Source organism: Opisthorchis viverrini (genome assembly GCF_000715545.1).
Source record: "Opisthorchis viverrini unplaced genomic scaffold opera_v5_209, whole genome shotgun sequence".
In the NCBI taxonomy this organism is placed as follows: Eukaryota; Metazoa; Platyhelminthes; class Trematoda; order Opisthorchiida; family Opisthorchiidae; genus Opisthorchis; species Opisthorchis viverrini.
In genome coordinates this window covers 719,253-734,804 of record NW_008751867.1, presented here as the reverse complement: position 1 = coordinate 734,804, position 15,552 = coordinate 719,253, and the positions used below count along the sequence as shown (strand labels likewise).

Sequence of the window (15,552 nt, the reverse complement as noted above, 5' to 3'; positions counted from 1 at the left end):
ATGACAGGAACGCCGCACTCTCCCACTTTCCGGTGATCAAAACTGTAGCAGCTGGAACCAATTTGCCTATGATACACGGTTGATAGCTTACAAATTAAATTAATTGATTGACGAGTCACTCTTGTCCAGCTACCGCGCTCCTGCAATCGATGTGACTACTGCAAGTCTGGCGACTAGTGTGAGTGATCTGCAAGCTAGTGCTCATAGGATACAAAAATACATCTTCATTGAATACCACGTCTGAGGCCATAATGTCATTCAATACAACTGTCGATATCGCTCACTTACCAGCAGTCCGATTCCCCAGCTCGGCATTGAGCTGTTTCCGGATGTCAGTTCACTGTATCGACAGTATCGCTTCGAACTAGTCAGCGTGGAGTTGAATCACGTCCCCGGTTCTCTGTTATTAAGACACTTGTCTACCGGGATCTTACTAATTGGCTCTGGAAACTATTCGTTGAACCCTCTCATCATCTCAGTCTGCCTTCTTACAATGTCAGATGTAGTTAGTCCAGAATGGATTTTCTGGCCACCTGTTGACGCTCGTGAACCAGGTGCTGGGGCTCAACATCTGTGCTACAGCGAGCTGTTGGAACACATACAATCCTCCAGCCGACCACACCTTCCGACGCTTCGATTTCGGTGAAGACGATGAATTCATAGTGAAATTAGATTAAGCAAACCGGATGTACGTTTCCAACACTTGCTTTCAGCATCCTGAAAACAGCTCCCGACATTGTACTCAGGTGACGGAAAAAGAACTCGCCAACTTGACTACATTCCGGTTCTTTGTGGTCCATCGTCCCTACCATCTTAGAAAGCAATAAACCACTGTCAGATACTGGTGCTTAGCCGCGGTTCTCGCTAGGTTCCCTCAGCGGAAGACCACACAGATCTTACCGGAGTTGTAGCAATAAGCATCAGGTCCATGCAAAATCCAAGCTGCCTCCAATATCTTACCTGAAGTAATTTCGTTCGGAGGAACTAAAAATTCGTCTATTCAGAAACTATCGTTGGACATGAGGCAATGGATTGATCACCAAACTAGTGAGCGATTCAGGAAACCAGCCTGAAGACGTCAACCTGTTGCTGTTTGGCTGCATGTATCGAGACATTCAAACGCCAATTTCGTCAAGTGGTGAGGCAGTAGATGAAGCAAAATGCAGTGCCTGGATTACTTTGTTTAGTTCTTTAGCAGAATTCCGCACGGAAACAGCCCTGTCGCTCGCGGTTAGTTGCTGCTATTGCCAAGAAGCACATCCCGCACGTGACTGGCCAGAAGATCAGGACGCTTGCCGGTCCAGCATCAACGCAAGCTCTGATTGGACGAAAACTGGACCCAATGGTCAATCATGATCCTGTACCCACCGAATGCCGGTCGCCAATGTCGCATTCACATGTCAGCTTCTAGAATGTTGCTGCCGCAAACACTGCGCAAGTGTTTTTGACCTGATTTTTGGCGTTAATACACGTTTCGCACCCTTGGTGATTGTTTTGACAGGAACGCTAGCTTGGGTGATTCAAACAGATAATTAAGCTGGGAAAGATACTATTATTACAACTGGCGACGGGGATGGGATCAAAATAATAATACTTTGTGCCATGGGACGGAAATCAGTCTTCGGTCTGTGAGCAGAGTCTGAAAAGCTGTCATTCACTCCCTCCGGTTGCGTGACCCCATCCAAAAGGATTAAAAATGTTCGACATCCAGGAGTGCTCAACCACTGGTGTTTGGGGATAATTTTCAAAACAGGAGCAGTAAAGTAGTCATGTTGTTCGTCAGTATCGCGTCACAATCGCACAACTCCTTTTGTACCCTTAGGAGTGCAGATCACTACAGTTCGTACACGTTTTTTTGCGAACCGGAAAACGGACTATGTTTCCTCTCGCCCATACGGGTTTGAAACTGTCACCCTGGAAGCTAGTCAAGAACTTGATACTATCACACTCAATGTTGATCTTTGGGAATTTCAAGCAGTTTATGTCTTGAAATAGGCTTATATCGGACCATGCACTGATCTTGTTGCAGTCCGCGACAGGCATGGAATAAGCTCGGTCTGCTGCAGCAATGACTTTTCATCAGTTTAAGTGTAACATCTTCCCATGCGACTTTGAACTATTTGCAACAATCGCGTTTCGTTCATCTTCTCTCTCTCTCTCTCCCTCTCTCGACTCATACAGAAAGATGACGTCTACCTAAATCTGGTGCTGGAATTCGTGCCAGAGACTGTTTACCGGGTTGCCCGACGCTACAGTCGACAAAAAGAAACAATCCCCATTCTTTTTGTTAAGGTAAGTCACTCAACAATGTTGTATAGACTTGGGTCTCCTTTCACCTGTGAGCCCACTTGACGTCTTGCACGTATCATGCAGGGTGACCGACAAGCATAACAATTTTTGTGGGCTGCATGTGAAGTCTTGTTTTTCGTGGGCTGAACAAAAATCAATCATGCGAGCGGACCTCTCTACCTTCCAAGCTACCACGTTTGGTGTGCCCCAAGTTTGCTGTTATCCATTTCGCGTTTGTTGAATTTCTCGGGGATTGGCACCCCGACTGGGTAATTATCTCGCGCGTTTGTGCCCTTGCTGCGGCCAAGTGGCACACCGCAACCCGTGACCAAGCGGTCGAAAAAATAATGACGTAATCGACTGGGTTAATGAGGTGGTGGCATGTGGTGTGATCGCTGCACGGCTTTCGTCAGTTCATATCTGAGTAGAAAGACGATAGGACACCCCCGTGCCATTCCCGGTGTGCACTCCATTGTGCGTGCGTATAGCCCAACGTGATTGGCAATCGACGTTTCCAGAACCAAGTACATTCGTACCGAAATATGCTTCTCGGTGTTTATAAGATCTCCCCAGCCGGTTTGCATACATCAGATTATGAAATGACGTCTACCTAAATCTGGTGCTGGAATTCGTACCAGAGACTGTTTACCGGGTTGCCCGACGCTACAGTCGACAAAAAGAAACAATCCCCATTCTTTTTGTTAAGGTAAGTCACTCAACAATGTTGTATAGACTTGGGTCTCCTTTCACTTGTGAGCCCACTTGACGTCTTGCACGTATCATGCAGGGTGACCGACAAGCATAACAATTTTTGTGGGCTGCATGTGAAGCCTTGTTTTTCGTGGGCTGAACAAAAATCAATCATGCGAGCGGACCTCTCTACCTTCCAAGCTACCACGTTTGGTGTGCCCCAAGTTTGCTGTTATCCATTTCGCGTTTGTTGAATTTCTCGGGGATTGGCACCCCGACTGGGTAATTATCTCGCGCGTTTGTGCCCTTGCTGCGGCCAAGTGGCACACCGCAACCCGTGACCAAGCGGTCGAAAAAATAATGACGTAATCGACTGGGTTAATGAGGTGGTGGCATGTGGTGTGATCGCTGCACGGCTTTCGTCAGTTCATATCTGAGTAGAAAGACGATAGGACACCCCCGTGCCATTCCCGGTGTGCACTCCATTGTGCGTGCGTATAGCCCAACGTGACTGGCAATCGACGTTTCCAGAACCAAGTACATTCGTACCGAAATATGCTTCTCGGTGTTTATAAGATCTCCCCAGCCGGTTTGCATACATCAGATTATGAAAAGACTTGGGAACGTTGTGCTGTTAGCCGACAACTGGGCAGCACACTTTAGCTATTCATAATTCACAACGTTACCACAGTATCCCCCTTTTATTCTCGTTCGACACGTTCGCCTGGGTTTTCATCTGGAAGGAATCACCTTCATTTTTTCGGAATATCTTTAGTCATTGATTGCAATTCTAGCAAGGACCCGGTCAGTACGCTCAATGAAACTGTGAGCGAAGCTCATCGCCAACAAAGATGACTGAAACCCATGAGAGAGCCTTGAATCATTTTGGATTCAGGAATAAGACGGAACATTTTTGCAACGATTTTACGCCGTGACCATCTGAAGCAGTAAATTCATTCGTCTCGTGTGCTCAAACTGGTAGTGGACACAACCATAAATTCCTGAGATTACTGCGTATGTACTTTAATCTCTTAAGATTGACCTATCCGAATAGTGTCCATTTCCAAGGAGTGCTTAGGTTTCCACTCGATTGGATAGATCACCGATAGATCACCGACCACCTTTAGTAGAGGTTTAATGATTTCGTCTTTCGGATCGATCCCACAAGGATAGGTTCATGCAAGGTTTCGGAACCACGTGACTTGTAGACTACAAGCCACTGCGTTAACGCGACCTGAATCGTTCCGGAACCTGTTCAACCTATCTGAACAGCATTATCAAATTCAAAGCCATATACTTGTTGAGCCCACCCTCTCCCCTCACATTGCACTAGACAACATCGAAATTAATGTCTTCTCTTCGTTGTTGGCTTTCGTCCTCATGTGATGGCCGTTTATGATGGAATCCTCATGCACCATTCAGGTTTTACTGAACAATGTCTCTAGTGCTAGTGTGGACATTGTATAAGCAGGTAATTCTCCAACTCAAAGGACGCAGGCGCCTCTTTTGTCTGGCATTCTAAGTGGTAGAATTCGATATTGGAATTGTAGGCCTGAAATTTTCTGGGGGTGGGGGCGGGGGTGTTTTTTAGGAGACGATGCAAGCTTGATTGAATGACTCCCCGTTATGTACAATCTGAATTGCGATTTCACTGATACTGATGACGAACGAACGTTAGATCTTCAAAACCCCGGTGTTGAAATTGAGATCAGGTGAGATCCTTGTTGCTCTGGAGTTTGCAGATGACGTCACCCTAATCTCTGAAGACCAAAGCGAAATACAAGCCCTGTTGAATAGACTGGCCACCTTCAAAGTTCAGAATGTGCACTCTCTAAATATACCACTTCTAGTTCAAGGGGAACCGCTGGGGCCTGAGAATTGTGTCTGTTGAACACCCTCATCCTGAAGACCAAAGCGAAATACAAGCCCTGTTGAATAGACTGGCCACCTTCAAAGTTCAGAATGTGCACTCTCTAAATATACCACTTCTAGTTCAAGGGGAACCGCTGGGGCCTGAGAATTGTGTCTGTTGAAGTCAGTGCACGGATCTCGAAAGCCAGGATCACGTTCGCTAATTTGTGTCACTCGTAGCTTCAAAAGGATTCTAGGCTATAGTAAGGGCTGTGTTATTGTATAGTTGCGAGACATGGTCTCTGTGGACAGAGGATGTGAGGCGTCTTCAGGTTTTTGGCCACCTATGCAGCCGAACCGCTACTGGTGTCTGATGGCGTCAACGGATTATTAACGAGTTAATTAGAGATCGTGTGTTTGGTGGTTTACCAGATACTTCAATCGCGAAAAACATCCAGTACCATCGACTGTGGTCATTTGCTACACATGCCGAAACACCGTCTACCGAGACGGGTGTTGTCCTCCGCGCCTCCTTCAGAATGGCATCAACCGTGAGGTGGACAACGCATGACTTGGCAGAAAGGCGTGAAAGAGACCACGAAGAGTTTGCGTGTTGTTGGAGTTGTACGCCTTGCAATATGTGGTCCCCGTGACCCTGCCTGCGCTTGGCTGGAGACATTGCAAGAAATGATGACTGATCGGTGTTAGTTGTTGTCAGTTTCTTTCCCCGTATGACACTGGGCCAAAACTCCAAACTATGCTGGGATGTCTGTAGAATCCCCTGTTTTATCGGGACCATTAAAAAAAACTGCTGAGACATTGAGCTTTTATTTACTGCCAATCGGATGCCCGTGTTCATTGCAGCAGCGGCGTGGTCGAACTCACTGCTTTTCCAGACACGCCACACGTTGGCCCAGTAATCCCTACTGAGCGCTACCAGGATCAAACAGCGATTTTCAATGTGACTGGTGAGTGGTACTCAGCGGCGTATTTTTACCGCCAAGTGTACAGCTGGACAACCTCTGAGCTATACCAACGTTGAGCTGCGCTTTCGCTGTGTAAATGAATTGCACAAATAGACCAGCTCGACCAGAATTTCATCATCACAACAGTCAATATCATTCACAATGTGCAAAAGTTGTCACTAGATTCACCGGGTTGGGAAGAAGAATGAGGAAAAGAATCGTTCAGCTGTAGCATCCTTTCGGTGCCTAGCTGCCATGCCACCCGGAGGAAGCACGAGGGCTGGGATACTGTCAGGTTGCCTAGACCTAGACAGGGGAAGTCGAGGCCGGGTTCGAACCACGGACCTCTCGGTCAGTAAATTCGCGCTCTAACCACTTAGGCCATCTCGCCCCCAACTGATTGTTCCAGGTTCATTCTCAATCACGAAGACCGGATTCCAGTCAGTCTACTACGGATGTTACTCTTATGAAGACCGGTTAGGCTTTAGAGAATATTCCTCGCAGAAAAGCGATTCCCACCGCCTGTGTCCGCCATTAGGGAACACCATGTGATCAACCTACACTGCATAACAGTAGGTACACAAGCACGCAGTCCTTGATTTTTTCTTCCCTTCCCCATTTATACCGCTCGTTGTCTTATAACTAAACCACGTTTGTAATGCGGTCCGTAGGCCCTTGTTTTCCCATTTATTTCGGCTTTCGTCTGGACTTTGTTTTTCGCACTCTTCGTTCGGTGAAGTGTTGGATTAGTTTGTCGTCCTTGAAAGGCACAGAGTCAAGTGGACGTTCCATTGGAACGTACAGCAGTACTGCTTCGCTTCGTTCTCCGGTGGAACGTTGACCCATTTTGTTTTCTTCAACACGTACGCTCTTACTGTTTGTTTCGAATTGATTTTTCATTGGCACGAAACTACTGAAGTTGCACTACGCCATCCAGGCACGAATGAGCCTAGTGCTTGAAATGAAAAACGAACCAGCTGGAGTCACGTGATGTCTGTAAATGTTCGATTCGTCTGCTGATATGGTCATCCAGGTATTCCCCCCCACTAACCTGGACACCTATCCCACCACGTGCCCCTCTTTCAGTGTGTTTTATATAACTGTGCTGTATTCGACCGTGTGTACCGGCTCGAAGAACAGTCTCCAAGGTCAGTTGTTTGTTAGGTATTGTCGTGATTGACATATGCTACACAACACTCCCGTTGACTAGTAAAAAGCCCAAGGAGAGGTGAGCGTTTTAGCCTCCCCTGGAAGTGGCTTTCTTTCTTTTTTGGGAATCACTGTATATTTGTCTGCGTACGGTGATTGAATTGCTTACACGAACCCAGGAGGTTGCAAGTGAAAGCATGGTTGGAAGTCTGCACCAGTCAGCACTGTCCTTAACTGATTTACTCTGACCTTTGTAGTTCTACCGGTTACCACTGCTTCTTGTATGCGTGCAGTTCTTTCCGTTTATTAGGTGATCGTTTTCTATGGGCACTCAATAAATATAACAATAAATAAATAGTCGCTCAGCTGTAGCAAGCACCCTTTCGGTGCCTAGCTGCCATGCCACAACGAAGGGGTACTGCCAGGTTGCCCAAGCCTAGACAGGAGAAGTCGAGAGACAGAGCGAGTCTGGTTGGAATCACGGACCTTCCGGTCAGTGGATTTGCGCTCTAACCACTTGGTTCATCTCGAGCAAAACAATCCGCAAACCGCGTGCCTCCGTTTGAACTGCAAGAGAATAAATTCACAAACCATCGTGCAGCGAGCCCAGTGAATTCGGTCAGTTTATCTCGAAACGCGAGAACCTTGTGCGAAAACGATAGCAGATTCCGAATGAAATCGGTAAATCCGAGTTCCGAAGAATACTTAGCGGCAAACTCATAAGCTGTAGAGGACGCATCGAATGGCGTACAGTAACAACAGCATAATAGACATACACAATACCTAATACTCATGAAGATGTCGAAGATCGGCTGAGTGACCCGTAGGGGCGAGATGGACCAAGTGGTTAGAGCACGAACTTACTGACCGGAAGGTCCGTGGTTCGAACCCGACCCGCTCTGTCTCTCGACTTCTCCTGTCTAGGCTTGGGCAACCTGGCAGTACCCCTTCGTTGTGGCATGGCAGCTAGGCACCGAAAGGGTGCTTGCTACAGCTGAGCGACTATTTATTTATTGTTATATTTATTGAGTGCCCATAGAAAACGATCACCTAATAAACGGAAAGAACTGCACGCATACAACGGGTCACTCAGCCGATCTTCGACATCTTCATGAGTATTAGGTATTGTGTATGTCTATTATGCTGTTGTTACTGTACGCCATTCGATGCGTCCTCTACAGCTTATGAGTTTGCCGCTAAGTATTCTTCGGAACTCGGATTTACCGATTTCATTCGGAATCTGCTATCGTTTTCGCACAAGGTTCTCGCGTTTCGAGATAAACTGACCGAATTCACTGGGCTCGCTGCACGATGGTTTGTGAATTTATTCTCTTGCAGTTCAAACGGAGGCACGCGGTTTGCGGATTGTTTTGCTCGAGATGAACCAAGTGGTTAGAGCGCAAATCCACTGACCGGAAGGTCCGTGATTCCAACCAGACTCGCTCTGTCTCTCGACTTCTCCTGTCTAGGCTTGGGCGACCTGGCAGTATCCCAGCCCTCGTGCCTCCTTCGTGTGGCGTGACAGCTAGGCACTGAAAGGGTGCTTCAGCTGGACGCCCATCATCATCCTTGTTTTGATCGTCTTTAAATCTGTATGAACTCCGACTAAGGCACCATATATTAGATCTATGGGTATACCTCAGTGTCCCGTCTGGTGCTCAAATTACTCTCGTTTGCATAGCCCTCCTCTCCTGACGCGGGGCGAGCGTTTCCTTCCATCACTGTATTTGTCTCTTCGGTGGTATTGTTTTCTGTCGGGAGGTTTCATCGTCGACCCGTTCGTTCAGCTGCAACACCCTTTCTATACGTAGCTGGCATGCCACGAGAGCTGGGCTACTGTCAGGTTGCCCAAGTCTAGACAAGAGAAGTCCAGATGCAGAGGTCGGGTTTGAACCGCGGACCTTCCGATCAGTAATTTCACGTCTGAACCACTGAGCTACTCTCTTCCCGGTTTCATCGCTGGAAGGGTTACTGAACCAGCAGGTATGCATGTCAAGGTCCACATGATCAAACCCGAGTTGACCAAAATAGTACTCCGTGACCAACCACTGGAACACGAGCCTTAATTTAGCAGTTAGCAGGTACGCACCAACTGACGTTCACTGGCTCACGTTCGTCACTTCAGTTCAAGTAATTTCGCTTAAATCCAAGTAGGTTGTAACGTTCCAGCTTCTGGACTATCAGAGGAAACCTTAAGTCTGATCGTAGTGTCACCGACCAGTAGCACTTAAAAGTGGCAACTTAAGAAAAAGCCCTCAATTCTCCCTTGACCTCTGTAGGGGTCTCTTCTGTGATGTGGTCCCTTTGGTCTCTCTCCTTAGGAACAAGATTGAGGACAACACAATCTTAAGCTACTTTTCCACCCAAAAATATTATCCCAAGAAACTCTCGGTTATATTCTGACATTTAAGAACTGCATTCTGCCTTGACTTGAAAGATCGCTCACATATGGTCCGTCTCCACTGGCATCCGAGACGTTCAATATTTTACCCATTTTCTTGGCCTGTTATACGTTACAATCAGGGTCAACTGGAATCCTGTCGACGAACGTTTTTGATCAGATCTGAGTTTAATTGGTCCTCCTTTGGTGGGTCGATGGGGACCCCGCACGCCTGTGACTGTTTCCAGTTTTGAGACCATTGTTCTGCTGGGTTGGTCAAACAGCTTCGAAAAATTTAGAAGTCGAAAAAATCGTTAAGCTGCCACACCCTTTCGGTGTTTAGCTGCCATGCCATCCAAGGGAAGCAAGAGGGCTGGGAAACTGCCAGGTTCCCCAAGCCTAGACAGAGGAAGTCGAGAGACAGAGGTCGTGTTCGAACCACCACGGACCTTCCGGTCAGTAAATCCGCTCTCTAATCACTTGGTCCATCTCGCCCCCAACGGCGCGTCAATCGGCGTCTCATACCACATGCGATGAGGCGTTTTGAACGTGAATTTCACGGGCTGTCATGGTCTTTAGTCGGAAGAAAGACACTTCTTAGGGAACAAAATTGCACTCTCTCTAAAAAGTTGAGGAAAGGAACTCGTCAGGGATAACTTCTTCAGAAAGTGAGATCATTTGCTGTGGGTTCTTACGGAGGTATCGTGGGTGCGTACTGCATCAGTTCTTCCGTACTTACCCTTGCTTGCGAGTTTCTTTCGAGTCTTCTTGTTGGATATACTACTTGCAATTTTTTCCAGTTTGAAGTAATTCTTACCACTAAGGATACCACTGGAAGAAGAGCATTTTGACTCTCCTAGGAAGTTGGCGGACTATCTCAGCCCAACCCTAATGGTGGATGCCTAGAATCCAAGCTTTTGATTAGGAAAAGCTGCGAACTGGGCCATCTTCACATCCATTTTCGGCAGTTCTGTTCTATACAGTGACACTCAAGATACCGTTTCTCTTACTCTATTGATTAAGCAAAAGACATGTGGTTACCTGCGGTTCTGCAGAAATGTCACGACAGTTGCGTAACGATCAACCGTAATAGTCGCATCCTCGTGTGTATTGCTATGCCTGCAGCTCACTTAGCACTTGTCTGTCTACTTTTTCAATGACTGTCAGTCGTGGTTCACGTGAATCCCGGTATGTGCGTCGTTCGATATTGTGCGTTTTTCTTTCGACTGAGATGCCTTTGTCTGTTCCTCTTTCTCCGTCTCCGATAAGATGGCATACCATTGTGACTGGGCCACAGTTTCCTCATGCTATAGAGTTTGTGTGTGTGGTATATTCTCAGCGTATCGCTGTCTCGCAACCCTTCTGAAGCACGCGGACCAAAATGGTGCTTAGTTGTCGACATCCAAACAGATGCAATCGAAGGGCTAGAACCACTGAGCGTCCGGCCAACTTTTCGTGCCTTAATCTCTCAACCCCTTGGAGCTCCTGTAATGTTGAAATCCCCTGGTCTTTGGTCGCAAAATCTGTTGTTCTCAATCATTTCGGATTCTCAGTATAATTATGATGTCTGAAACTTCTCCGAACGATCGAAAATGATGCGAGTCGCGTGTGGATGACCGAAGTAGGCGTAGTGTCTGTAGAACTTGTCTATTGCACTCAACCTTGTAGTTCACGTTGCTGCTGAATTGTTGGTTGTTCCTGTGTAAGGTAAACTCACGGCGCGCCAAACCTCCGCACTCGCCACGGTTACATAGAAGCTGTACACCGAAAGGAAACCAGCGCTTAATTAACATTTTACGGCCCGACTAGCTGCCAATTTATCGATTAATCCTTCCTAGGCTAGGCAAAGTCTCCATCAGACAGAGTGGCACCAAAAGGGTGCCACAACTAACCGATAAGTTAACTGATCCACAAGCTAGATCTCACGGTCGCACACACATGAGCCTTTTCCGCTTCCTTACTCTTCACACACGTGTGTGTGTGTGTGTTGATGATGATGATGATGATGATGAAAATGGGGATGATTTACTCACGTAATATCCGCAGGTACCCGGTTTCATAAATAAGTTCCACGTGTGTGTGTGTACTTGTGCTGCCACTGCCACTGGTGTCAGCTGATTTCATTTCGGTGCTTGATTCGACTGCCCCTTTGGAAATTTCTCTGTCCACAAACCGGATCGTGCTGATTGAAGTCAATGTGCTCCACTTTTTAGACTCATTCGACTAGCACCTGACTTACGCGCTTCCGTGCTGCTTTCCGTTCGGTTGTCTTTCGCTGTCTGTTCGTCGCCACACCTGGGTGGGTGCCTCTGATTCTAACCCGAGGCATATGAAGCAACCGGTGGCGCCATTTCACTTGTTCAGCAAGTGCACTCGTGTGCATGCTACGGTAGTATGATTGGTCTTTATTTGGGCGTTGCGGAAGGCTACGAACGGTTACTATTAGACCGTTAACGCAAGCCTAGTCGGTACACGGAGCGGGATTACTTTGCCACGAATCGCTCCTGTGGAGGCGTGGCCCAGGTCCATGAATGTACCGAATTTCTCAAGCTTGATGATCTATATTGATGGTGTCAGCCGAGTCGTGTTTCCATTGCCGGATGGCACAGGTTGAATACGGAGATTTCGAATGGTCAATTTGAACCTACCTACCTAGCGGCGGTGGGTAACTCTGCAGAGACGTGGATTCCAAACGTTCTCACCGGTTTATCTCGTGAATTACGGAGAACTTGTGGAAGCCATGGCAAGCGACGTTGCCTAGACCTTGGTAAAATCTAGAAACTGTGTTTCCAAACTGCTCCCCGTTCGCAGGGCACTCCACAGGTAGCGATAGTCGAGAGCCACTAGCTTTCTGAAATACCGACCAAATCTCCTTCATGAAATAGGACCTTCCGAATAACTGATTGATTAATCCATCCCAGCGCTACGCCATGTTGCATTCACCATTCCGGTACAATCGATCGGAGTCTCCACTTCGTTTTTCTTTTTAACCTCAGTATTGGAAAAATAGGACATTTTCAAGTCTCTTCATGCTATTAACACACTCTGAGCAGCCTAGAAGTTGCATGAACCTTCTAGCCGAGATCGTTCAGCTGTAACACCATTTCGGTGCCTAGCTACCATGCCAACCAAAAGAAGCATGAGGGATGGGGTACTGCCAGGTTACCCAAGCCTAGACAGGGGACGTCGAGAGGCGGAGGTCGGATTCGAACCACGGACCCTCCGGTCAGTAAATCCGCGCTCTAACCACTTGGGCCATCTCGCCCTTCCAGCTGAGAAATCGTCAGTCGACGAGCTGCAGAACATGATGTGAGAGTCCCGTTACTGAAGGACGAGTCGCGCTAAATCCTGCTTCAGCCACTCTTGGTCTGATGGTTTAGTCTTCAACTACCAACCGGCAGGCTACGAGTTCGGACCTCCGTGGAGGTTCGTGCGATGCGCACTGGTGAAGATTCTCACTAATAATGAAACAGTTGTGCGGCCCTTTTTGGCACACTGGACGAAATCCTCGTGGAAAGTTCCAAGTGTCCAAGATATTTGAATTTGAGGAACGGCGACACAAGTTCTCCATGTAGGTTGACTGTGTGTCCAAGGCGAGAGACCTCGAAGACATAGAGATTGGCGGAGAAGTGTAGGTTGGTCACACTGTTGGTCAGACACTCATAGTCAACTGTTTAATCTTGAAACGGAAGTTTATAGGTTCAAATATCCTTCAAGGTTATTGAAGGGCTCCCCGCCGAGGGTTTCCAACGAGTATGGAACAGCTTTACGGCGCTTCTTGAGCTTACAGCCCAAATTAATTTCACTTGCTGTGAACTAGACTTCCCAAATACCTGTTCACCCGCTCCGGTTACTACGAGCCTTGTGTCCCTCCTCAACAAAGTACCTTGCCTTTTTCCGTTCAGCCACACTCGTGCACTACTGTCATCCAAATCACTAAATTGTGTCCACCGTCCTTATGGTTTAAGCGTCTCGTTGATTTATTTAACTGCTCATTAATTTGGATGGATTGATGAAATTCACAGGGTATTCTTGAATCGGTTGGTGGACAAAGTTCATTCTACTGTCACTTGGTTTGGTTGCATTGATATCGTGGGGGTGGGTGGGTAAAAACGTGGTCTTGCAACCAGATTCACGAACGAGAGCACCCGATAGATTCGATTGTACGCCTAATGGCTTTTTTTTCCGGGATAGGGTCTACATCGGGTGTCGGAAAACTGCCCTAAAGCTTGCGTGATAAAAAGAATGAAAAGTATGTTGGGTACCAGTGGCTCTTCAACCAGTTCGTGTTCATCTTGTGTTGTAGAGGCTGATCACTGATCTGAAATGAATGTACGTCTACCCAAGAAGTAGCTTCAAAATCAGGGTCCAACATACTTCCTTCAACAAGCATTCTGTCGACACTATGGCTGTAACAACTCTCCGTTTCTTCAGGAACTAGTAGGTTTATGTCGATTCTTATGGGAAAATAACTGAGTTTCTCTGGTTGGAGAACGAGCCCCATATGGCTCAGATGGTTAACCCGTGATCTTAGTTTACCCTTGAATTATCGGTTGAATCCGTATGGGCAACCGCTCGGAAAGGATGCCACGGCACATCGTGGTCTGGTGAAGTTCCATGCAACTGTGGACAATTGTGTCAGGGAACCCTTGCTAGAAACGCTATACAATGACTTCTGACTGTCGGATTGATAAACCATAGATTCGGTGTTGGTGTTTCCCCAAAAGGCTGTTTACCACCGCGACCTGCGATAATGATGAAGAAGGGTGTGCAGAAGAACTAGTCAATCCCTTATTGTCTGTGTATAGCACGTCGCAGTCCATAGAAATCACCGACCAGACGATGGGTTGTGAGCCCATCTACGCTTATCACCTGCATCAGATGCCATCTATGGTACCTTGAACACCTTATGGAATTTTAGGCTGCCGAACATCCCCCATATCAAACAATAGACTATTTCTATCAAGATCTCTCCCGGGAAAGGTCAGTAAGTCATCCACTCACCTTGTCTTTGATTGGGGGCGAGATGGCCCCAGCGCGAATTTACTGACCGGAAGGTCTGTGGTTCGAACCCGACCTCTGCCTCTCGACTTCCCCTGTCTAGGCTTGGGCAACCTGGCAGTATCCCAGCCCTCGTGCTTCCTTCGCGTGGCATGGCAGCTAGGCACCGAAAGCGTGCCCACAACTGAACGCTCTTTTTTGTCTTTGATTAGCGAGCCCAACTGGAATTTGCATTCGGTGTGCTACTCCTTTCGATCGCACTCAGATGTACAATACTCTCTCACCTGGAATAACGGAATTTTCAATTGATGACGGTGTCTCCTGGGTGAACGTTAACATCCGTTCACACAATCGCCACACCGGGCTAATCAGATTCCCACCGAATCCAGACAGTTGAGCGTGCAACTGGCCGGTTCACTTTGTCTTGGGTGTGATACTTATGGGTATCGTCAAATGAGACAAAGCTGTGTGTCGCGTTGCGTTCGTTCTGGTGATCGCCAATCTCTGTCATCTGAACGATTTATTTGTGTGCCGCGTGGTTCTGCTGGAATAAGACAAGATCAGATCTATTGCGAAAATCTATTCCAATATGATATTGAGGGGAATACTAAGTATTAAATACCAGATGGCTTATTCCGTCTTGTCTTATCTTCACTCCAAAGTTCAATTCAAAATAGTTCCTTGTTTAGTTCGCGGACTTACTGACCGGAATTTCTGTGGGCCACTGTGCAATGCTGAAACAGAGTCACGTCCAATCAGGAGCATCCGCTTGAAATAGGGACGGGCTAGTAAATCTGGTCAGTTTGCGTCGTGATATTTTTCTTACCGCGGAGTAGTTAAGCCGTTTTAGGGGAATTATAAACTGCCTCCCCGGTATTCGGGGGAGGGGTTGCAATAAAACGTCTCCGCCGAGACTGTATCCTCAATAGGGGTCGACTCGTGCCTTGGGTTCCCGACCTAAAGCTGCCACCTTGATGTGGTGGTCGGGCTTCAGTGATGCAATGATGCCGCGGGCTACACTGGCTGGAACTTCGTTCCACAAGGTGCAACCATGCCAGGAAGGCCAAAGGGGAGCAGCCAGACCAAGAGCAGCGAGACCCCGTACTACGAGTAATCGTGCTACGAGGCGGTCTGGGGGTGAAGTCGTACTGTCGTCTGCGATAGGAGTGTGATGGCAGTAAGGTTTTTTCCCCAGGCGACCAGCATGTCCATATTTATGGAAGCAGC

The 15,552-nt window shown here is 47.5% G+C and overlaps 1 protein-coding gene across 1 annotated transcript in view; it reads left to right on the top strand.

Moving 5' to 3' along the window:
* The window catches only part of T265_14531 (hypothetical protein), a gene marked incomplete at both ends in the record, with an annotated part of 61,200 nt that overhangs the window by 16,824 nt on the left and 28,824 nt on the right, over positions 1-15,552 (top strand). Inside the window, one exon of the mRNA XM_009174073.1 lies at positions 2,182-2,292. Coding sequence (XP_009172337.1) covers positions 2,182-2,292 — 111 coding nt within the window. The remainder of the gene's footprint in view (positions 1-2,181; positions 2,293-15,552) is intronic.